The following is a 17,838-nucleotide window of genomic DNA, read 5'->3' as shown; positions in this document are numbered from 1 at the left end:
CATTTAAGGTCAGTGACCTTTTTGAACTTTCAAAGGTTATGGTGGCCCAATTCATACAAAACTGCGTTGAGTTTTGCATTGAAATAAGCCACAAAAGTAATGCCAGGCAGCATGTTCCTAAAAACAAAATGTTGACCTGAGTCATTTTATGTCATTGACCTACTGTGACCTTTAAGATGTCCAATGCAAATGTATAATGCGATTTTTGTTATCAACAAGTTCGAAATAAGCACAAGGAATTATCCCATACAGTGTGCCCTAGAGTAATAAAGCAGGTTGGTTTGGACCTTGGTCTGACCTGCATACCTGATTCTAGGTCAACGGGCTTTGTTCATTCAATTGTTATGCTATCTAAAAAAGCATCTAGAACAAGTATGGCTTCGTCTAAAGCTCCGTTGTTGCATCAGACTAAGTTATTCCTCAGAAACTGACTTCGCTGAATGTATGGCCTGACTTTGACCTGCCGTAGGCCAGCGACCTTACATGGTACACCCAAATTTTTAACACCACACGATCTGCCATCCAATCGTCTACAGCTAAACATCACCTAGCGCGGATATGCCGCGCCGTTTGGAGACTTCGGGACAAAACCTTCAAGGAGCCAAATTGACCCTCACCCGAGCGCGTGTTAAAGTCACATGCTATTGCAAAAGAGGCGTAAGACCCAGGGGCCCCGTGCCATAGTTGACGAACTGTAATGTCTTCTGCGGAACTCGTCGCTAAATAATTGCTAACGTCACGTGCGCTCAGGATGTATAGGAAGAGGAGCAAGTCTCAAGGATGCGAATGTGCGGCAAAGAAACTTTAGTGTCTTCAACGTAGTTAGCGGGCGCATTATGATGTAACACCAGGAACTCAATATTGTACCACGGCAGAGACAATGCGATACAACGATGGAACAGATGATGCTTCATACGCTAATAAACTATCATGTCCACGGAGCGTTCCAAGCGTGGCCCCTTCGAGAGCAGAATATCGCTGCACAACGCGGCCACCTCGAAAAGAATGGCAGCTAAATGTGAATCCGGTACGTGCACTGCTTGGTTGGCCTCGCGGTCGAAGTCTTGAAACTTTTCGATCGTGCCTCGTAGGAGGGCGGATCAAAATCGGCTCGACCGCCTCCTGGCGACAGTTCTGAGTCCGACAAGCTTTGAAGCCGCGGGTGACCGAGGCTGACACCTCAGAAACCTCCCGTCAGACCGGCGTCGGCTCCAGAACACAAGCTTCCACTGTAACTGTATTGCGGATGTCGTGCGACAACCTAGCGGAAAAGATACGCCAATCGCAGACAAGACATTTGTGACACACCTGACAGGAGCACATAAATAGACATAGAAAATTGGAGTAATCTGGCCCTCTCGTTCATTGTTCCCCGTTCTCTTTCATCGCTCGAGCAACCGAACATCCTTATTCTATAATCGCACGTTAATTCTACTGACGCTTCCGCTGCAGCGAATACAAACAGCTTTACCAGGAACACGATAACTCACGGACGGGATAAAACCAGCACGTTAAATATCCACCATTTCCACAAGCAACGCCAGCCAGCGAAGTATTTTCGTCACGGCACAGCGCGACGAACTACGACCACGACAAACTCGCGAGGCCGTTCATCAGAGACTTCAGAGACATCAGAGACAGAGACATCACTCGAATGGCCACTGCGACGAGCGCAACACATAGCGGGCGAGACACCACTTAAGAAACAAAATCGTCAAAATGACACGCCCCTCACGCAGCCCCTCACCCGTGGACAAATATCGCGCACCTCAGCGGGCCGGCCTGTCCGGGGGTCCAACCCCGGCCCCAGCAGACGTCCCCACTGACCGACAACAGCTGGCCTTGGACGCTCACGGGCCGGCAGATACAGGACATACACCCCCCCCCCCCCCCCCCCCCCCCCCCCGACCCACGCAGTCTAAACATAATTGTGGTACATCATCCTGAAATAAGCGGTGTTTGCGGGCAGGAGGCCAGTGATACCTCCTTAGACGGTCTATCCGCCCACTGCTGCTGGGTTCGAGCGGAACCGCGGCTCATGTCACCCCCAGCTCGAGCAGGGCGTGCGCTCAGCCCCTTCAACATGGGCACGGACGGGGTGACAGCCTGCATTCAGGGCACCAAGTCAGGGTGCACGGCCGCTGTGACGTCACCGAGGATTCGGCACGCTCCGGTGCATAAAGATACTGCAAATACGCCAACTGTGTGCACCGCAGGCTGTGTGGATCGGAATGTCAATGTACGTACATTGTTATGGATCATATTTATGGCGCAAAGAGCACGCATCTGTTTGAAACATTAGTCCAGTAAAGATTAAATCAGACCGATAGATTGAAACCCCTCCCCCCCCCCATCGAGCGTTGTTCGACGATCCGCCGGCTGTCAAATATTCAATGACGTCACGGCGACCGCGTGGCCGTTGCAGTCCAATTGCCGCTGCCACACCTTTTTTGGGGCAGAACGCAGCCCCTGATTCCGAGAAGCAAATCAAATGCGAATGCTCCAAACCGCTCGGCTTCTATTGGCCGCGCAAAATTTGTATCTCAACACGCCTGTGCACCTCAGGCTTAGTTCAGATCAGGTCAGATCAGATCAGAGCAGAGCAGATCAGAGCAGAGCAGAGCAGAGCAGATCAGAGCAGATCAGAGCAGAGCAGCTCCAGCTCCGACACCAGCTCAGCTCCAGCTTCAGCTCCAGTTCCAGCTGCAGCCCCAGCTAAGCACTAACTCAGCTCCAGCTCCAGCTCCAGCTCCAGCTGCGACACCAGCTCAGCTCCAGCTCAGTGCAGCTCCGACACCAGCTCCGGCCGGCCGTCGCGGCCGACGCTCAGGCGTCGGTGCGCGGCGTCGGTGGGCGGTGTCGGAGGCGGCAGCGGGCCGGCCAGCGGCGGCTCGCGCGCCGGCACCACCCCGGGGATGGTCGGCCCGGGTGGCAGCGCCGGCGCCGCGCTGTATCGCCCCAGCGTGGCGTAGTCCCCTGCGACGGCAAGGCGGCGTAATCACCAGCACGGTCGGTCGCATAACACGTGACAAGAACAACAAACGGAGACGGCTGGTAGGGGAGAGCCCATCAGATCACCACAGACGTGTACAGAGTTCGTCAGACCACTGGCGAATCAACAAAGACGTGGACAGAGTTCGTCAGACTACTGACAGATCAACACAGACGTGGACGGAATCCGTCAGACTACTGACAGATCAACACAGACGTGGACAGAGTCCGTCAGACTACTGACAGATCAACACAGACGTGGACAGAGTCCGTCAGATTACTGACAGATCAACACAGACGTGGACAGAGTCCGTCAGATTACTGACAGATCAACACAGACGTGGACGGAGTCCGTCAGATTACTGACAGATCAACACAGATGAGGACAGGGTACGTCAGACTACTGACAGATCAACACACACGTGGACACGGTCCGTTATACTGAAGCCAATGTGGGCAGTCATGTCAACAAGTCAGACGGATATCAAATAAACATGTCGGACATGAATGGCGTCCGCCAGACAGACGTCAAATAAACGATGAAGGCTTAGACAAAGGCCTACTCAGAAATGAGCACGTACCGGTGTCTCCGCTGGGACTGTGTTCGGCCTCTGCAGACGGCAGTACGTACCGGTGTCTCCGCTGGGACTGTGTTCGGCCTCTGCAGACCGGAGCACGTACCGGTGTTCCCGCTGGGACTGTGTTCGGCCCCTGCAGACCGGAGCACATACATACCAGTGTCTCCGCTGGGACTGTGTTCGGCCTCTGCAGACCGGAGCACATACATACCAGTGTCTCCGCGGGGACTGTGTTCGGCCTCTGCAGATGGCAGTACGTACCGTTGTCTCCGCTGAGACTGTGTTCGGCCTCTGCAGGCCGGAGCACGTACCGGTGTCTCCGCTGGGACTGTGTTCGGCCTCTGCAGGCCGGAACACGTACCGGTGTCTCCGCTGGGACAGTGTTCTGCCTCCGCAGAAGGGAGCACGTACCGGTGTCTCCGCTGGGGCTGTGTTCGACGCCGTCCTGCCTGCTGTCGGGCCGCTGTAGGGTGGCGTACGTATTGCTCTGCAGCTCGTCGGCCAGGGCGCGGTCGTCGGCGCTCGGCCGCGGCTCCGGGTCGCTCACCACCTGCATACTCAGCTCCTGCTCCTCGTACATCTGCACGACGACGCGCACGCCCCCGTCAGTCAGCACGCCTTTGGAAGTCGAATTTGAAACAATCCGCAATCTCCGCTGGAACTGTGTTCAAACAACCAATAATTGCCGTGAAGTACGTGAAGTTCTAACCTTCAAACGACCCATACTTGCCGCGAACAGCCTCAAACGTGAGCCACGGCTTATGACACCTATGTCACAGTCTAAGGCATCACCGGCGGCGGTCCGTGGCACCTGGCCAGTCCATTACAACACCCGTCAAACGCTCCCCTGCCGGGAGCAGCCGGCGGCAGCTGGCCGACGCGGCAGGTCGGGCCCGACGTCGCGCTCGCCCGTGGCGAGCTGGTACTGGCCCGGCCCGTGGCGGTGGCACCCTCACCTTGAGCTTGTTGCCGATCCAGAGCGGATTCTCTGTGCCGGCCGGCCCCTCCGGCTCGGCGGCCTGCCGGGCCGACGCCGGCTGAGGTCGCTTCACCTGCAGGCAGCACACACGGCACGGGTCAGGCACGGGTCACGGCACAGGTCACGGGTCACGGCACGGGTCACGGGTCACGGAACGGGTCACGGCACGGGTCACGCCTATTGGTCATCGCCGAATGACACAAACCAGGCGGGCTCAGGGAGCCCGGGGCTCGAGACGGCGGCGGCTGGCTGGCATATGGACGCAGCCTCGCTCGCCGTCGCTTTGAATCGTTTCGAACGCACGGCTTTACTGATAACTACTGTGGCCGTAAGTGCCCGAATGTATCACGCAGGCACAGGCGGTGAAAGGCAAACATGGCCCGTGGCTCGACTTAAAACCGCGGTTTTGCGCGTCGAGCGCTATGGCACAGCGTCCTGACAACCCTCGCTTCTCGCACGCTTCAGTCGCACCCACGACAACGCTCGCATACAAACACGACTGACACACACGACAAACACAACGACAATCCTTCGACACAACCACGACTGGTGTAGAGACCACTTTCATCCACTTACATCGACAGCTACTTCATTGCGCCGACTTGTTCAATAATAAAACATGTGGAGCACAGGTTGGATCCAATGCATCCAAGCAGTTGCCAGTCTGCACCGGTGGGGGGCGGGGGAGGGGAGGTGGCGGTGTGCAGCGGCGGGCGACGGAGGCCAGTGAGCAGGGGAGGGGGAGGGATGCAGCGGCGGGAAACAGTGGCCAGTGAGCGAGGGATGGGGACGGTGTGCAGCGGCGAGCGACAGTGGCCAGGGAGCGGGGGAGGGGAGGGATGCAGCGGCGGGAAACAGTGGCCAGTGAGCGAGGGATGGGGACGGTGTGCAGCGGCGAGCGACAGTGGCCAGGGAGCGGGGGTGCGAAGGAGGGGGGGGGGGGTGCAGCGGCGGGCGACAACGTGCCCATTGAGCGGGCCCCGGGCCGCAGACCTGCTCCATGTCCACCGGTATGGTGGCCGGCACGTTCTTGAGGCAGCAGCAAACGGCGCACATGGTCACCAGGCCGATCACCAGCACCAGCAGCAGCGCCACCAGCGTCACCAGCGTCTGACTCGTCTCTTGCACCACCGGACGCGCGTCCGCCGCCTGCCGCACCAACACCACATGACGTCACTACACAACCTGAACCGCACCACAAGTGCACAAGGCGGCTCCATACTTGGGGCCCGAGCCAACTTTGAGGACCCATCAAGCCACTGAAAGAGATCGTTGATCGTATCATTTCCCGGACACAGAAAACCCGACAGCAAATATAGCTCGTGACTAAACGTTGAACGCTAATCAAAGCTCCGATAAGTGACAAGTGAGCGGTATGAATCCAGGCAAATCTCGAGCGAACCTGTCCCTTCCACACCCCGCCGATCCAACAGGCAGTTTGCCACTCTGGCGCCACACCACACTCGCAACGCTGGTCACGTCCACGCAGTCCACACGGTCACGCTGGTCGCGGTCCACGGGGGACCGCCCCTGACTGTGTCTGGTCTCGACGGACCTTTGCCCCTTCCCCATCACCCAGCAGACCCACCGTGACACCCAGTTATGGTCCTCTGACGGACCGGTGCCTCTCCCATCCCCCGCAGACCCCCGTGGACCCACGTCTGGTCCATCTGTGGACCTGTGCCGCTTCTCATCCCACAGCAGAACCCCCGCCGTGACACCCCGTTGGTCCTATGATGGACCGTGCCTCTTCCAATCCCACAGCAGACACCCCGTGGCACCCCCGTCCTGGTCCTCTGACGGATGTGCAACCCCTCTCCCGGCGCATGGCAGACCCCTGACACCCCATCCGACCCCCTGACGACTGACAGCACCCCCTCCCCCCGACCCCAGTCCACTGCTGACCTGGACCTTCTGCAGACGTAGCTGGGCGTGCTGCCGCTGCAGGTAGTCATAGTGCTGGTCGAACGCCCGCAGCACGTCGGCCGTCGGCACTATCTGCTGCTCGGCATCCGCCACGTGCATGTACATGTCCGACCTGGCGGCGGCCGCACCGACGCGTCAGCCGCTGGCGGCCAGAAAGCGACGGGGCGGCGGCAGCGGCGCATGCTGACAGAACACGCGACGATGGGCGCCACGGCACCTGATGGGCGCTGACAACATTGCTACTTTTGGAGATGGGAGTAGTATGCCAAACAAATACATTGAATACAGGTTTGCAAAGGTGAATATTTTGGTATTGAATGCATTGCAATGTGACCCAGCGAAAAGCTGCCATTCCACACATGTTAATATCGCTGTGTTCATGATACGTTCGTGTGACGTGTGTTCAGATCATGCCATCAATTCAACCATCGGTGCAACAAACAAGGCGGAACCGTCTAGCACAAGCATCATCCAGCGCATTTTAAATGGCAGCCGACTTTGCAAACCAGTGTTCTTTACCTTTCCAAAACAGCTCCCGACGCCAAATAACACACGACTGCGGCTGCTGCAGGCCTGGGCACTGTCTACACCTCAGCAGCCCCGTGAGAGGGGTGGAAACAAGGCCCCCTGGCGGCCAATAACGCAGGCGTCCCACCGAGCGCACGCTCCACGGCCAGAGGCGGGCACCCACCACGTCCGCTTGACCACGTTCTCCTCGGTCACGTGGTATCTGACGTCATCGATGACGACGCGGCCGCCGGTGGCGTTGCTGAAGGCCTTGACGATGCGGTCCGGCTGGCGAACGATGGCGTCGGGCGGCACGCCGAGCGTCACGTGCACCAGCTGCGAGGCGTCGTACACCCATACCTGGCCGCGGCGGCAGGGGGAGCGTTACAGCACTGGACGACGTCGAGCAGCCCCGGCCGCTCCGGCAGGCACAGTGCCAGGAGTGTGGAACTCTACTGCTCAGGGACGTATGATCACAACAGAATGCACATTTGACTTGTCCCGAATATCGCACATCAGCAACGTCGCCTTCGACGACTGGTGCGCAACACTCCGGGAACAAGTCTCACAGAACAGTGGCGCCCGCCGAAGACCTCGAGACAGACCAGGGGAACATCGTTACCACGCTGACTCGAACGACGCACGCCGGCCGCCATCAGCAAACGATCAACCGCTGCCCGAACCGACCGAGGGCCGGCTGGCAGCCTCCAACGGAGAGACACCACTTCCAGCAACGACACCCTGATGAAGCGGAAAACCCTTCGACTAACGTGGACCGTAACAAAGGCCCTTACCACACCGTCTCTCGGGCGGACGACGACGCCATCTCCCACGGCGGTGACTCGCGTGAACTGTAACAGAGGCCTTCACCACACCGTCGGTGACGCCGCCCCCCGCGGCGGTGACTCACGTGGACCGTAACAAAGGCCCTCACCACACCGTCGGTGACGCCGCCCCCCGCGGCGGTGACTCACGTGAACGCGAGCGAGGGCCTCACGACGCGGGGCGTAGCGCTCCCGCGCGGCCAGCTGCACCAGGAACCGGTGGTGTTTGTACTCGCCCATCAGGGTGGCGCAGGTCAGCCGGCCGCCCGAGTCGATACTGAACGGAGAGGGCACGATGGCGCCGCTGGCCACCGCCGAGCCTGTGTGAAGGGCGCGCTGTCAGATGAAATACTGAACGGAGAGGGCACGATGGCGCCGCTGACCATCGCCGAGCCTGTGTGAAGGGCGCGCTGTCAGATGAGATAGTGAACAGAGAGGGCACGATGGCGCCGGAACGGAGAGGGCACGATGGCGCCGCTGGCCACCGCCGAGCCTGTGTGAAGGGCACGCTGTCAGATGAGATACTGAACGGAGAGGGCACGATGGCGCCGCTGGCCACCGCCGAGCCTGCGTGAAGGGCGCGCTGTCAGATGAAATACTGAACGGAGAGGGCACGATGGCGCCGCTGACCATCGCCGAGCCTGTGTGACCAGCACGCTGTTAGGTGAGATACCGAACACCGTCGCATACAACACGGACGGGGAAGCGACACACTGTCTTTTTCTAGACAGTTCTTTTCAGCTGCTGCGAGAGCGAGTTTTTGAAACGGTTCTTTAGCCCAGCATGAGCTGTGCTTGCCAGGCTCTGGGGCACCGAAACTGAAGACAACTGCCGCCCTGCTGTCAGCTGAGCGCGCGTCCGGCGGCGCCACTGACCCGGCTTGTAGAGCTGGGTGGACCTGATGGTGTAGACCAGCTCCCCGTTCTGGCCCTGGTCCGGGTCGAACGCAGCCACCGTCGTCACCGGGTCACGGAACTGGGCCAGCTCGGACACACCTGCCGTCGCCGGCGGACCGTCACACAGCTGAGGCGTACGCGTCGTCGCGGAGCTGCCGCCCACACAGTGGCCCCGCCAGCTGCCCGTATGTAGCCACAGAGCTGACGCGCGCATCGATGCACCACGCAATGTATCACGCATGATGAGACGGTCAGGTGCAAAGTGCTGCGAAATATCCTGCTGCAAGAAGACAGGACGAGCGTCGCGTCCATTCTTCTATCCATGATGCATGCAGGCATGCACGCATGATGAGACGGTCATGTGCGAAATGCTACGAAATATCCTGCTGCGAGAAGACAGCATGAGCGTCGCGTACATTATTTTACCCATCTTTCTATAACTGTAGTCCAATTCGCAGCATTTCCGCAAAACCACCAGATTCAAGAAGCTTCAGCACAAAGGCAGCTCTCACCAGCAAAGTACTCCTTGGCCTCGAAGGCTGGCGGCGAGTCGTTGAGGTCGAGCACGGTGATCTTGACCACGGTCAAGGTCGGGTCAAGGTCGTCCGCCGTCACGTTCTCCGCGTAAAATGAGGCGTTGCTCGTGGCTGAGGGTGGGGAGAAACATGCTGGCTGACACACTGCAACTGGCCAACTGTTATAAAAACCACAGTCCAATGAAAACTAGCATACGGGCCTTAAGACCGCATACAGTATCAGCATGGAACAGTATGGAAAGCAACTGAGCACCGCGTAACATAAACATCACGCAGGCCCGCGTATCACAAGCTAACCAAGTGACGACCCATGAACCAAACACGACACTCACGCTCCTGCACCAGGCGCAACTCCACCGCGCGCTCGACACCTGACGCTGTCGGCACCCCGCGCGGCCGGCGCGGGCCCTGGCGCCCACCTTTCACGATGATCTCGTACTGGTCGCGCTGCTCGCGGTCCAGCGAACGCGTGACGGCGATGTCGCCGCGCTGGCTGACCGAGAAGGCGGCCGCGTCGCCGCCCACCAGGAAGTAGAAGGTGCGACCCGTCTCGGCCGAGTCGGGGTCCTCGGCCCGCACCGAGCCTGCCGCGCCGCCACCGTCTCCGCCGTCACACACACGGCAGTGCAGACCGTCGCGAATCCCGCGCCGGCGAGGTTACCCGGCGGCGGTGATCGCAGGCGGGGAGGAACACACGACAGCGCCGATCTCAGCGATAACAATGCTAGGCTGCCGGACACCCCGAATGCCGGTAGTTGGCACCATTACGAACCAGTACACGAGCCACGCGAGGGGGAGCGAAGCCAAAAAAAGTCTAGCACGCCATCTGACATCAGTCGTCGAAAGCTGACAACACAGCACAACAGACGCGAAATGCAACTTTTCACACCGGCTACATCGTCCAACAAATCGAGCGATCCGACGCTTCTACGTCCGCGTACACAGTGGCGTTCGGCGTCTGCCGGAGCCAGCGCCGGCAGCGGCAATACAGCCCCGGAGAGCCGCCGCCGCTCACGTTCGGCCCGACTCACCGACGGCCGTGCCCGGTCGCGAGTTCTCCATCAGGCTGAAGCGGTGCACGTGCTCGCGGAACTGTGGCACGTGGTCGTCCACGTCCAGCACGTGGATCTGCACGGAGCGCGCCGACTCGTGCGGGATGGGCGAGCCGTGGTCCCGGGCCACCAGCACCAGCTGGGGACGGAAGGGGCGTCGGAGGATGAAGACAAAACACCAAGTGAATACCAGGCACCAGCTGGCGGCTTGGTGAGCAGATACCAGGCACCAGCTGGTGATCGGTTGGGGAGATGCCAGGCACCAGTTGCTGATCGGTTGGGGAGATGCCAGGCACCAGCTGGAGATCGGCTGGGGAGATACCAGGCACGAGATGGTGATTTGTTAGGGAAATGCCAGGCACCAGCTGGTGATCGGTTGGGGAGATACCAGGCACCAGCTGGTGATCGGTTGGGGAGATAACAGCCACCACCTGGTGATCGGTTGGGGAGATGCCCGGCACCAGCCGGCGATCGGTTGGGGAGACACCAGGCACCACCTGGTGATCCGCTGGGGAAGATGCCAGGCACCAGCCGGCGATCGGTTGGGGAGATGCCAGGCACCAGCTGGTGATCGGTTGAGGGACATGCCAGGCACCAGTTGGTGATTTGTTGGGGAGATACCAGGCACCGGCTGGTGATCGGTTGGGGAGATACCGGGCACCAGCTGGTGATGGGTTGGGGAGATACCAGGCACCAGCTGGTGATCGGTTGGGGAGGTGCCCGGCATCAGTTGGTGATCGGTTGGGGACATACCAAGCAATGGCGTGTTAGTCGCCTGAGACACCGCTCACACAACATCGGACACATGCGGGAACAAACACACAAACACGACCGTTTCGAGTACCCTGTGCCAACGTCATCAGTACCAACACATCAACAGCCAGTTCACGCCCAAAACGACTCCGTTGCTGAAGAATTCGCATGTTGGGAACGTCGGCACCAATACCAATCACCGTGCTACTCCTACCCCTCCCCTACACACTTTCACCTACGCCGGTCATTCTTCGAACTTGGTCAAAGTACAACAGAAGAAATCGCGCCAGCGAGCACAGTCCGGCTGCGGGAAAAATGTGCGGCTGGTTTTGAACGGTTGAAGGAAGGGAGACGGCGGTACCGCTCTCTGCCACGACAGGGCGCCATTGGCTCACCGTGTACTTGTCGCGGGACTCGCGGTCAAATCGGACCCGCGTGCGGACCTCGCCCGTCTCCGAGTCAATGGCGAACTCGTCCGTCTCCGAGCCGTCCGTCTCGCCCACCCTGCAACACACACTCGTCAGTCACGCAGGACCTCCCGTTACTCGCTGAGCTCCGCAGCATGGTGGCCCAACGCGACACTCTAAAGCCAGACACAAATGCCTCAACCGAGACGAATTTCACGGCCTAATGCCGCCACAGCGCCCGCCATTACGACCACAATGGCATCCATGACTGATGTCCATTGATGCCAAGAACTGTTTGAGCCAGACAGCGCACGACAGCAGCCTGCCGGCCGACGCCGCCTGTCTGCCGCGTTTCGCGTGCGGTCTCCGCCCCCCCCCCCCCCCCTCCCACCCGGGCTGGCGAGACTGGCACACCGTCACCGGCCGCGGGTCGGCGTCAGGGTATCCGCCCCACCTGAAGTAGTAGGAGAGCCGGCCGTTGTCGCCCTGGTCCCGGTCCGACGCCTCAGCCGTCAGCACCAGACTGCCCGCCTCCTGCACGTTCTGGCGACGGCACGGTCACAGCCAGGTCAGAACAGGTCACACCGGGTCACAAAAGGTCACGGCCGGGTCAGAACACGTCACACCAGGTCAGAACAGGTCACGGACGGGTCAGAACGCGTCAAGGTCGGGTAAGAACACGTCACCGTTAGGTCAGAACAAGTCACGGCCATGTCAGACCGGGTCACAGCAGGGTCAGACCAGGTCATAGCCGGGTCAGACCAGGTCACAGCCAAGTCAGAGCAGGTCAAGGCCGTGTAGACCAGGTCGTTGCCGGGTCAGAACAGGTCAAGGCCAGGTCATATCATGAGCAGCGGATCACACACCAGCCCAGCTTGTCCGTATCAACGCTGATGAGCCTCACTGCCAGCATGCCACACCGCGCCAAAGAACTAATGAATCGTAAGTCCCGCGTCAAACACACCCCCAAACTGACACCGTTTTTCCCCAAAGATCAGCTCCCTTAAGTAACATCCTCGCGTCACAATTTCAGTACGCGCGCCGGCACACTCTTCCAAGGCACTAACCCGACCGAAGCGGGCGTCAACACGGATAACGTCACTAAGGGACACACCAGCATGCGTCACAAGCATACATACAGATAGCATGCATAGTCCGAAGGGGTCCAGGATCATTGGACAGTTTCTTCCTTTTTCATTTTACATTGTCCGCACATGAAACACCCCGAAACCGATCAGCACCGCGACTCCTAAGGAGTACAAGAAGTACAAGGCTAACAACGGCTTCACCAAGCCGCACACACAGCTGTGTGGTCGGCCTGAGCGGACCAGCTCCAGCTCCGGCTGCGAGACAGCCCCCGCGGGCGGCGCGCCTGCCTGCCGAGCCGGCCCGGCTGAGGGGCCGCACCCACCTCCTCCACGTAGTAGATCTTGTTGTCGGTGGCCGGCTTGATGAAGCGCGGCTTGTCGTGGTTAGCCGCCTGCACGCCCACCTTCACCGTCGCCGTGTCGTTGAACTTGCCGTCCGTGGCCAGCACCGTCAACACGACCTCTGCGGCGGCGGAGACGGCACTGAGGTCAGCGCGGAGGAGCGGGACGCAGCCGGAGCGAGCGAAGCGGCGGGAACGGCGTCGAGGCAGAGAGGGCGCTGAGGTCAGCACAGGGGGGTGGGGGGGGGGGGGGGGGGGGGAACGCAGCCGGAGCGAGTGAGGCGGCGGAGACGGCGCTAAGCAACGGACGGTGCGGCCTGCGGAAGTCGTCCCGCGCCAAGTTGTCCCTCGCACGGGAGGCAGGCGGGACGAGCGCCAATTAAGATGAGCTGCTTAAAACGCACCGCCCAACGTGGGGCTCGAGCCCACGACCCTGGGATTAAGAGTCCTGACCTGGGATTAAGATATTAAGTTATATATATATATATATATATATATATATATATATATATATATATATATATATATATACAAAACAAGCGAAGGCGAGCACAGTCTTTGACTAGCACAACTCAACCAACAAAAAATACAACAACATGACGATTCAATGCTGCACGGAAAAAAACGAAATCTAGTGACGATCATGGCACACGATGTGAGCAGCACCACGTGATCACGCGTGCAGCAGTTCGCGATGTGATCATGCGTGCAGCAGTTCACGGTGCGATCACGTGTGCAGCAGTTCACGACGTGATCACGTGTGCAGCAGTTAATGATGGGATCATGTGTGCAGCAATTCACGACGTGATCATGCATGCAACAGTTCACGATATGATCATGCATGCAGGAGTTCACGACGTGATCATGCATGCAGCAGTTTACGACGAGATCACGTATGCAGCAGTTCACGACGAGATCACGTGTGCAGCAGTTAATGATGGGATCATGTGTGCAGCAGTTCACGACGTGATCGCGTGTGCAGCAGTTCACAATGGGATCACGTGTGCAGCAGTTCACGACATGATCACACGTGCAGCAGTTAACGTGATCATGCGTGCAGCAGTTCACGTGATCACGTGTGCAACAGCTCACGTGATCACGCGTGCAGCAGCTCACGATGTGATCACGCGTGCAGCAGTTCACGTGATCACGTGTGCAGCAGTTCACGACGTGATCACGCATGCAGCAAGAGTATCCCTGCTGGCATGTGCCTATCCGTGATAACAGGGCGATAAAAGCGAAGGCGTCAATGTGCCGTCAAACATACCCCGAGCGGTCGTGTCGGCTCGGGGTTCGCATGAAACGTGGATAGAACAACAAGCCACGACCAGCGAGAAGAACCCACGGCGTCGCCGCGGCTGAGAGAGCGCGGAGGCTTGGCTTTTCACAGGGGGTCAAAGAGCACACGAAAAATCAAGAAAGGGAAGACAGGCAGGGGGAAGACAAAACGCAGGACACGCCGTTTAACCGTACGCAGCAACGGACAGCGCGGCTGCGGCGGTGGTCTCGCGCAATGTCACCTCGAGCAGGAGGCAAGCGGGAAGAGCGCCAATTGAAATTAGCTACTCAAAACGCACCGCCCAACGTGGGGCTCGAACCCACGACCCTGGGATTAAGAGTCCCATGCTCTACCGACTGAGCTAGCCGGGCATACCGCAATCCCAGACATGAGCAGAAAACAAGCGGGGGCGAGCCCAGCCCTTGGCTTACACAGCTCATCCAAGCTCAACCAACGAAAAACATGCCGATTCAATACTGCACAGAAAACTGAGGTCCGCACGGAAGAGTGGAACACGGCCGGAGCGAGCGAGACGGCTGGGACGACAATGAGGTCAGCACAGAGGAGCGCAACACGGCCGGAGCGAGCGAAGCGGTTGGGACGACGCTGAGGTCAGCACAGAGGAGCGCAACACAGCCGGAGCGACCTAGACGGTTGAGACGACACTGATGTCAGCACAGACGAGCGAAACACGGCCAGAACGAGCGAAGCGGCTGGGACGACAATGAGATCAGCACAGAGGAGCGCAACACGGCCGGAGCGAGCGAAGCGGCTGGGACGACACTGTGGTCAGCACAGAGGAGCGGAACACAGCCGGAGGGAGCGAAGCGGGTGGGACGACACTGAGGTCAGCACAGAGAAGTGGAACACGGCAGGAGCGAGCAAAGCGGCTGGGACGACACTGACGTCAGCACAGAGGAGCGGAACACGGCCGGAGCGAGCGAGACAGCGCCACCAGTCCCCACTATTCGGCCCGCTCACGTGAGGCACTGAAGGCTGCTGAAGCATCATGATGCTGAGCCCCATGCCACGCGGCCTGCCCGTCATGATAGCGTAATTGCTTAACAATAAATACACCAATGGCCGGAGCCAATAAATACGCCAGAGGTACAAAGTCGTGCATGCCAGCAAAATGACGCCGAGAAGGCCGTCCTCACGAGTTCGAACACAAGCCAAGCGCATCCGAACACATTAACACCAAGAGGACCGTGACTGAGCAGACACGGCCGCCGGCTGGCCAGCCCTGGCGCCCAGGGCCGGGGCCGGGGCGGGCCCCACCGGCCGGTCGGCAGTCCACGCACCGCTCTGGTCGGCCGTGACCCGCTGGGCCGGGTACAGGAAGCCGGAGTCGGGGTCGAGCCGGAACCAGGCGGCGGCCGGCTCCGGTCCCAGCGAGTACCGCACGGCGGCGTTCTCACCAGCGTCCGCGTCCGACGCCAGCACCTGGGCGGGCAGGCACACAGCTGTCAGACGTACAGGACAGGGCAGGCACACAGGCGTAAGACGTACAGGACAGGGCAGGCACACAGCCGTCAGACGTGCAGGACAGGGCAGGCATACAGGCATAAGACGTACAGAGCAGGACAAGCACAGCCGTCAGACGTACAGGACAGGGCAGGCACAACACGGTCGTCAGACGTACGGGACAGGACCGGCACAAGGGCATGAGCCGCAACGACAGGGAATAGACAAAGCCATCCGACGTACAGGACAGGACGGGCACACAGCCGTCAGACGTCCGGGACAAGGCAGGCACACAGCCGTCAGACGTACAGGACAGTGTGGACGATGCGGGTAAATGCACGGCTCCTGGCCGACGGCAATCAGTGGTGCATGACATAAGGCAGCCACAAGCGTTACCGGCGTGTGAAAAATACCACGTGACAAGCGCACAACACCATGAAAATAAACAGCGATGATGCGAACGCTACAGGAAACACGGCAGAAACGCGGGAGCCCCGGCGTCTCCTGACCGGCGCGACGAACCGTGCAGCTGACGCGGGCGCCTGCCCGCCTCACCTGCAGTATGGGGCTGGGCGGCGACAGCGGGATGTCCTCCACGATACTGGCCGAGTAGACGGCTCGGCTGAAGACGGGAGGGTGGTCGTTGATGTCCTCCACAGTGATGTTCACCTGAGGGTGGGTCTGGGTCAGCACCTCGGCCGGGCCAGGCTCACGCTAACATACAGACTGCCACCATCTGAAGACGGGAGGGTGGTCGTTGATGTCCTCCACAGTGATGTTCACCTGAGGGTGGGTCAGGGTCAGCACCTCGGCCGGGCCGGGACACTGGGGACTGTCCCCAGTGCCCAGTGTGCTGAGCCGGTCGGAGGACGCCGCCGCCGCGTGGCGGGCTCGGTGTGCGCGGCTCACTCACCAGAGTGGAGGCGCTGCGTCGGCCCTGGTCGGGCCCCATGTCGAAGGCCGCCACAGTCAACAGGATCTGCGACCGCTCCTCCCGATCTAGCGAAGCCGACGCCAGCCGAACTACGCCCACGGAGTCCACTGTGAACTCCTCCGCAAGGGGGCCTGTACCGGGCACAGGGGTACGTCACAGCGAGACCACGCCCACAGAGTCCACCGAGAACTCCTCCGCCAGGGGGCCTGTACCGGGCACAGGGGTACGTCACAGCGAGACCACGCCCACAGAGTCCACCGAGAACTCCTCCGCCAGGGGGCCTGTACCGGGCACAGGGGTACGTCACAGCGAGGCCACGCCCACAGAGTCCACCGAGAACTCCTCCGCCAGGGAGCCTGTACCGGACACAGGGGTACGTCACAGCGAGGCCACGCCCACAGAGTCCACCGAGAACTCCTCCGCCAGGGGGCCTGTACTGGACGCGGGGGCACGTCACAGCGAAAACAAGCTCCGGCGGTTGCCCCTGCCGTCTGTCACACCCCTGCCGTCCGTCACGCCCCCGCTGTCTGTCACGTCCCTGCCCTCTGTCACAGGAAACGTCACACCTATTGACATCATATACCATCTGTTAGTCAATGTTAGTCACATGTGACGACATAACGACTGCTCCAACATGTGTCTTTTCGTGAAACTCTCCCAACGTGACTTTCATCACATAAAACAGCACAACCAACCAACCCAAAAGTTATGTGGGCATGTAGCATGCCGAGCTGTTTATCACACATTTTCGTCACGCTACGTCGTCGAACCTTACAACAGCTGGGCTTAGCACAACGGGGGGGGGGGGGGGCAAGGGGGACAAAACCAAGGGCAAGGGGGCAAGAGCACATGAGGCATCGGAAGGAAGGAGAGAGATGAGGGAGACCTAACGCAAACCACCCCAAATCAAACACAACGGCTGCGGCTGTGGGAGACGTCCCGCGCAGGGCCGCCTCGAACGGGAGGTGCGCCGGAAGAGTGCCATTGAGATTAGCTGTTCAAAACGCGCCGCCCAACGTGGGGCTCGAACCCACGACCCTGGGATTAAGAGTCCCATGCTCTACCGACTGAGCTAGCCGGGCGTCGCTACCGTCCGGACATGGCCAGAAAACAGGCAGGGGGTGAGCAGTCTCCGACAAGCACAACAAAACATCTGCCAACCAATGCAGCACATAAATCACGTCTTCTGACGACCACGATCAGTGAGGCGAACCTCAGGTCTCGCCTTGGCTAAGAGAGCAAAAGCACAGAAGCAGAAGAGGAGGAGAGGAGGAGGTAGGAGA

At 59.7% G+C, this 17,838-nt stretch overlaps 1 protein-coding gene and 2 non-coding genes across 3 annotated transcripts in view; all 3 read right to left on the bottom strand.

Annotated features, from left to right (window-relative positions):
- Cad87A (cadherin 87A) overlaps positions 1-17,838 on the bottom strand; it is a gene marked incomplete in the record, with an annotated part of 61,903 nt that overhangs the window by 10,521 nt on the left and 33,544 nt on the right. Inside the window, 17 exon segments of the mRNA XM_037228095.1 lie at positions 2,886-2,976; positions 3,981-4,149; positions 4,526-4,621; positions 5,542-5,697; positions 6,454-6,586; positions 7,166-7,350; positions 7,956-8,125; positions 8,681-8,800; positions 9,214-9,348; positions 9,657-9,821; positions 10,269-10,428; positions 11,438-11,546; positions 11,904-11,992; positions 12,861-13,000; positions 15,459-15,600; positions 16,177-16,290; positions 16,535-16,686. Of these exon segments, the coding sequence (XP_037083990.1) occupies positions 2,886-2,976; positions 3,981-4,149; positions 4,526-4,621; positions 5,542-5,697; positions 6,454-6,586; positions 7,166-7,350; positions 7,956-8,125; positions 8,681-8,800; positions 9,214-9,348; positions 9,657-9,821; positions 10,269-10,428; positions 11,438-11,546; positions 11,904-11,992; positions 12,861-13,000; positions 15,459-15,600; positions 16,177-16,290; positions 16,535-16,686 (2,326 nt within the window).
- Positions 14,456-14,528, bottom strand: TRNAK-CUU (transfer RNA lysine (anticodon CUU)). Its single transcript has one exon. It is a non-coding gene; the product is annotated as a tRNA-Lys (tRNA).
- Positions 17,565-17,637, bottom strand: TRNAK-CUU (transfer RNA lysine (anticodon CUU)). Its single transcript has one exon. It is a non-coding gene; the product is annotated as a tRNA-Lys (tRNA).

The sequence above is a fragment of the Pollicipes pollicipes genome, unplaced genomic scaffold (assembly GCF_011947565.3).
Source record: "Pollicipes pollicipes isolate AB1234 unplaced genomic scaffold, Ppol_2.1 Scaffold_6052;HRSCAF=7182_pilon_pilon_pilon, whole genome shotgun sequence".
Lineage (NCBI taxonomy): Eukaryota > Metazoa > Arthropoda > Thecostraca > Pollicipedomorpha > Pollicipedidae > Pollicipes > Pollicipes pollicipes.
This window is presented reverse-complemented; position numbering and strand designations above follow the sequence as displayed.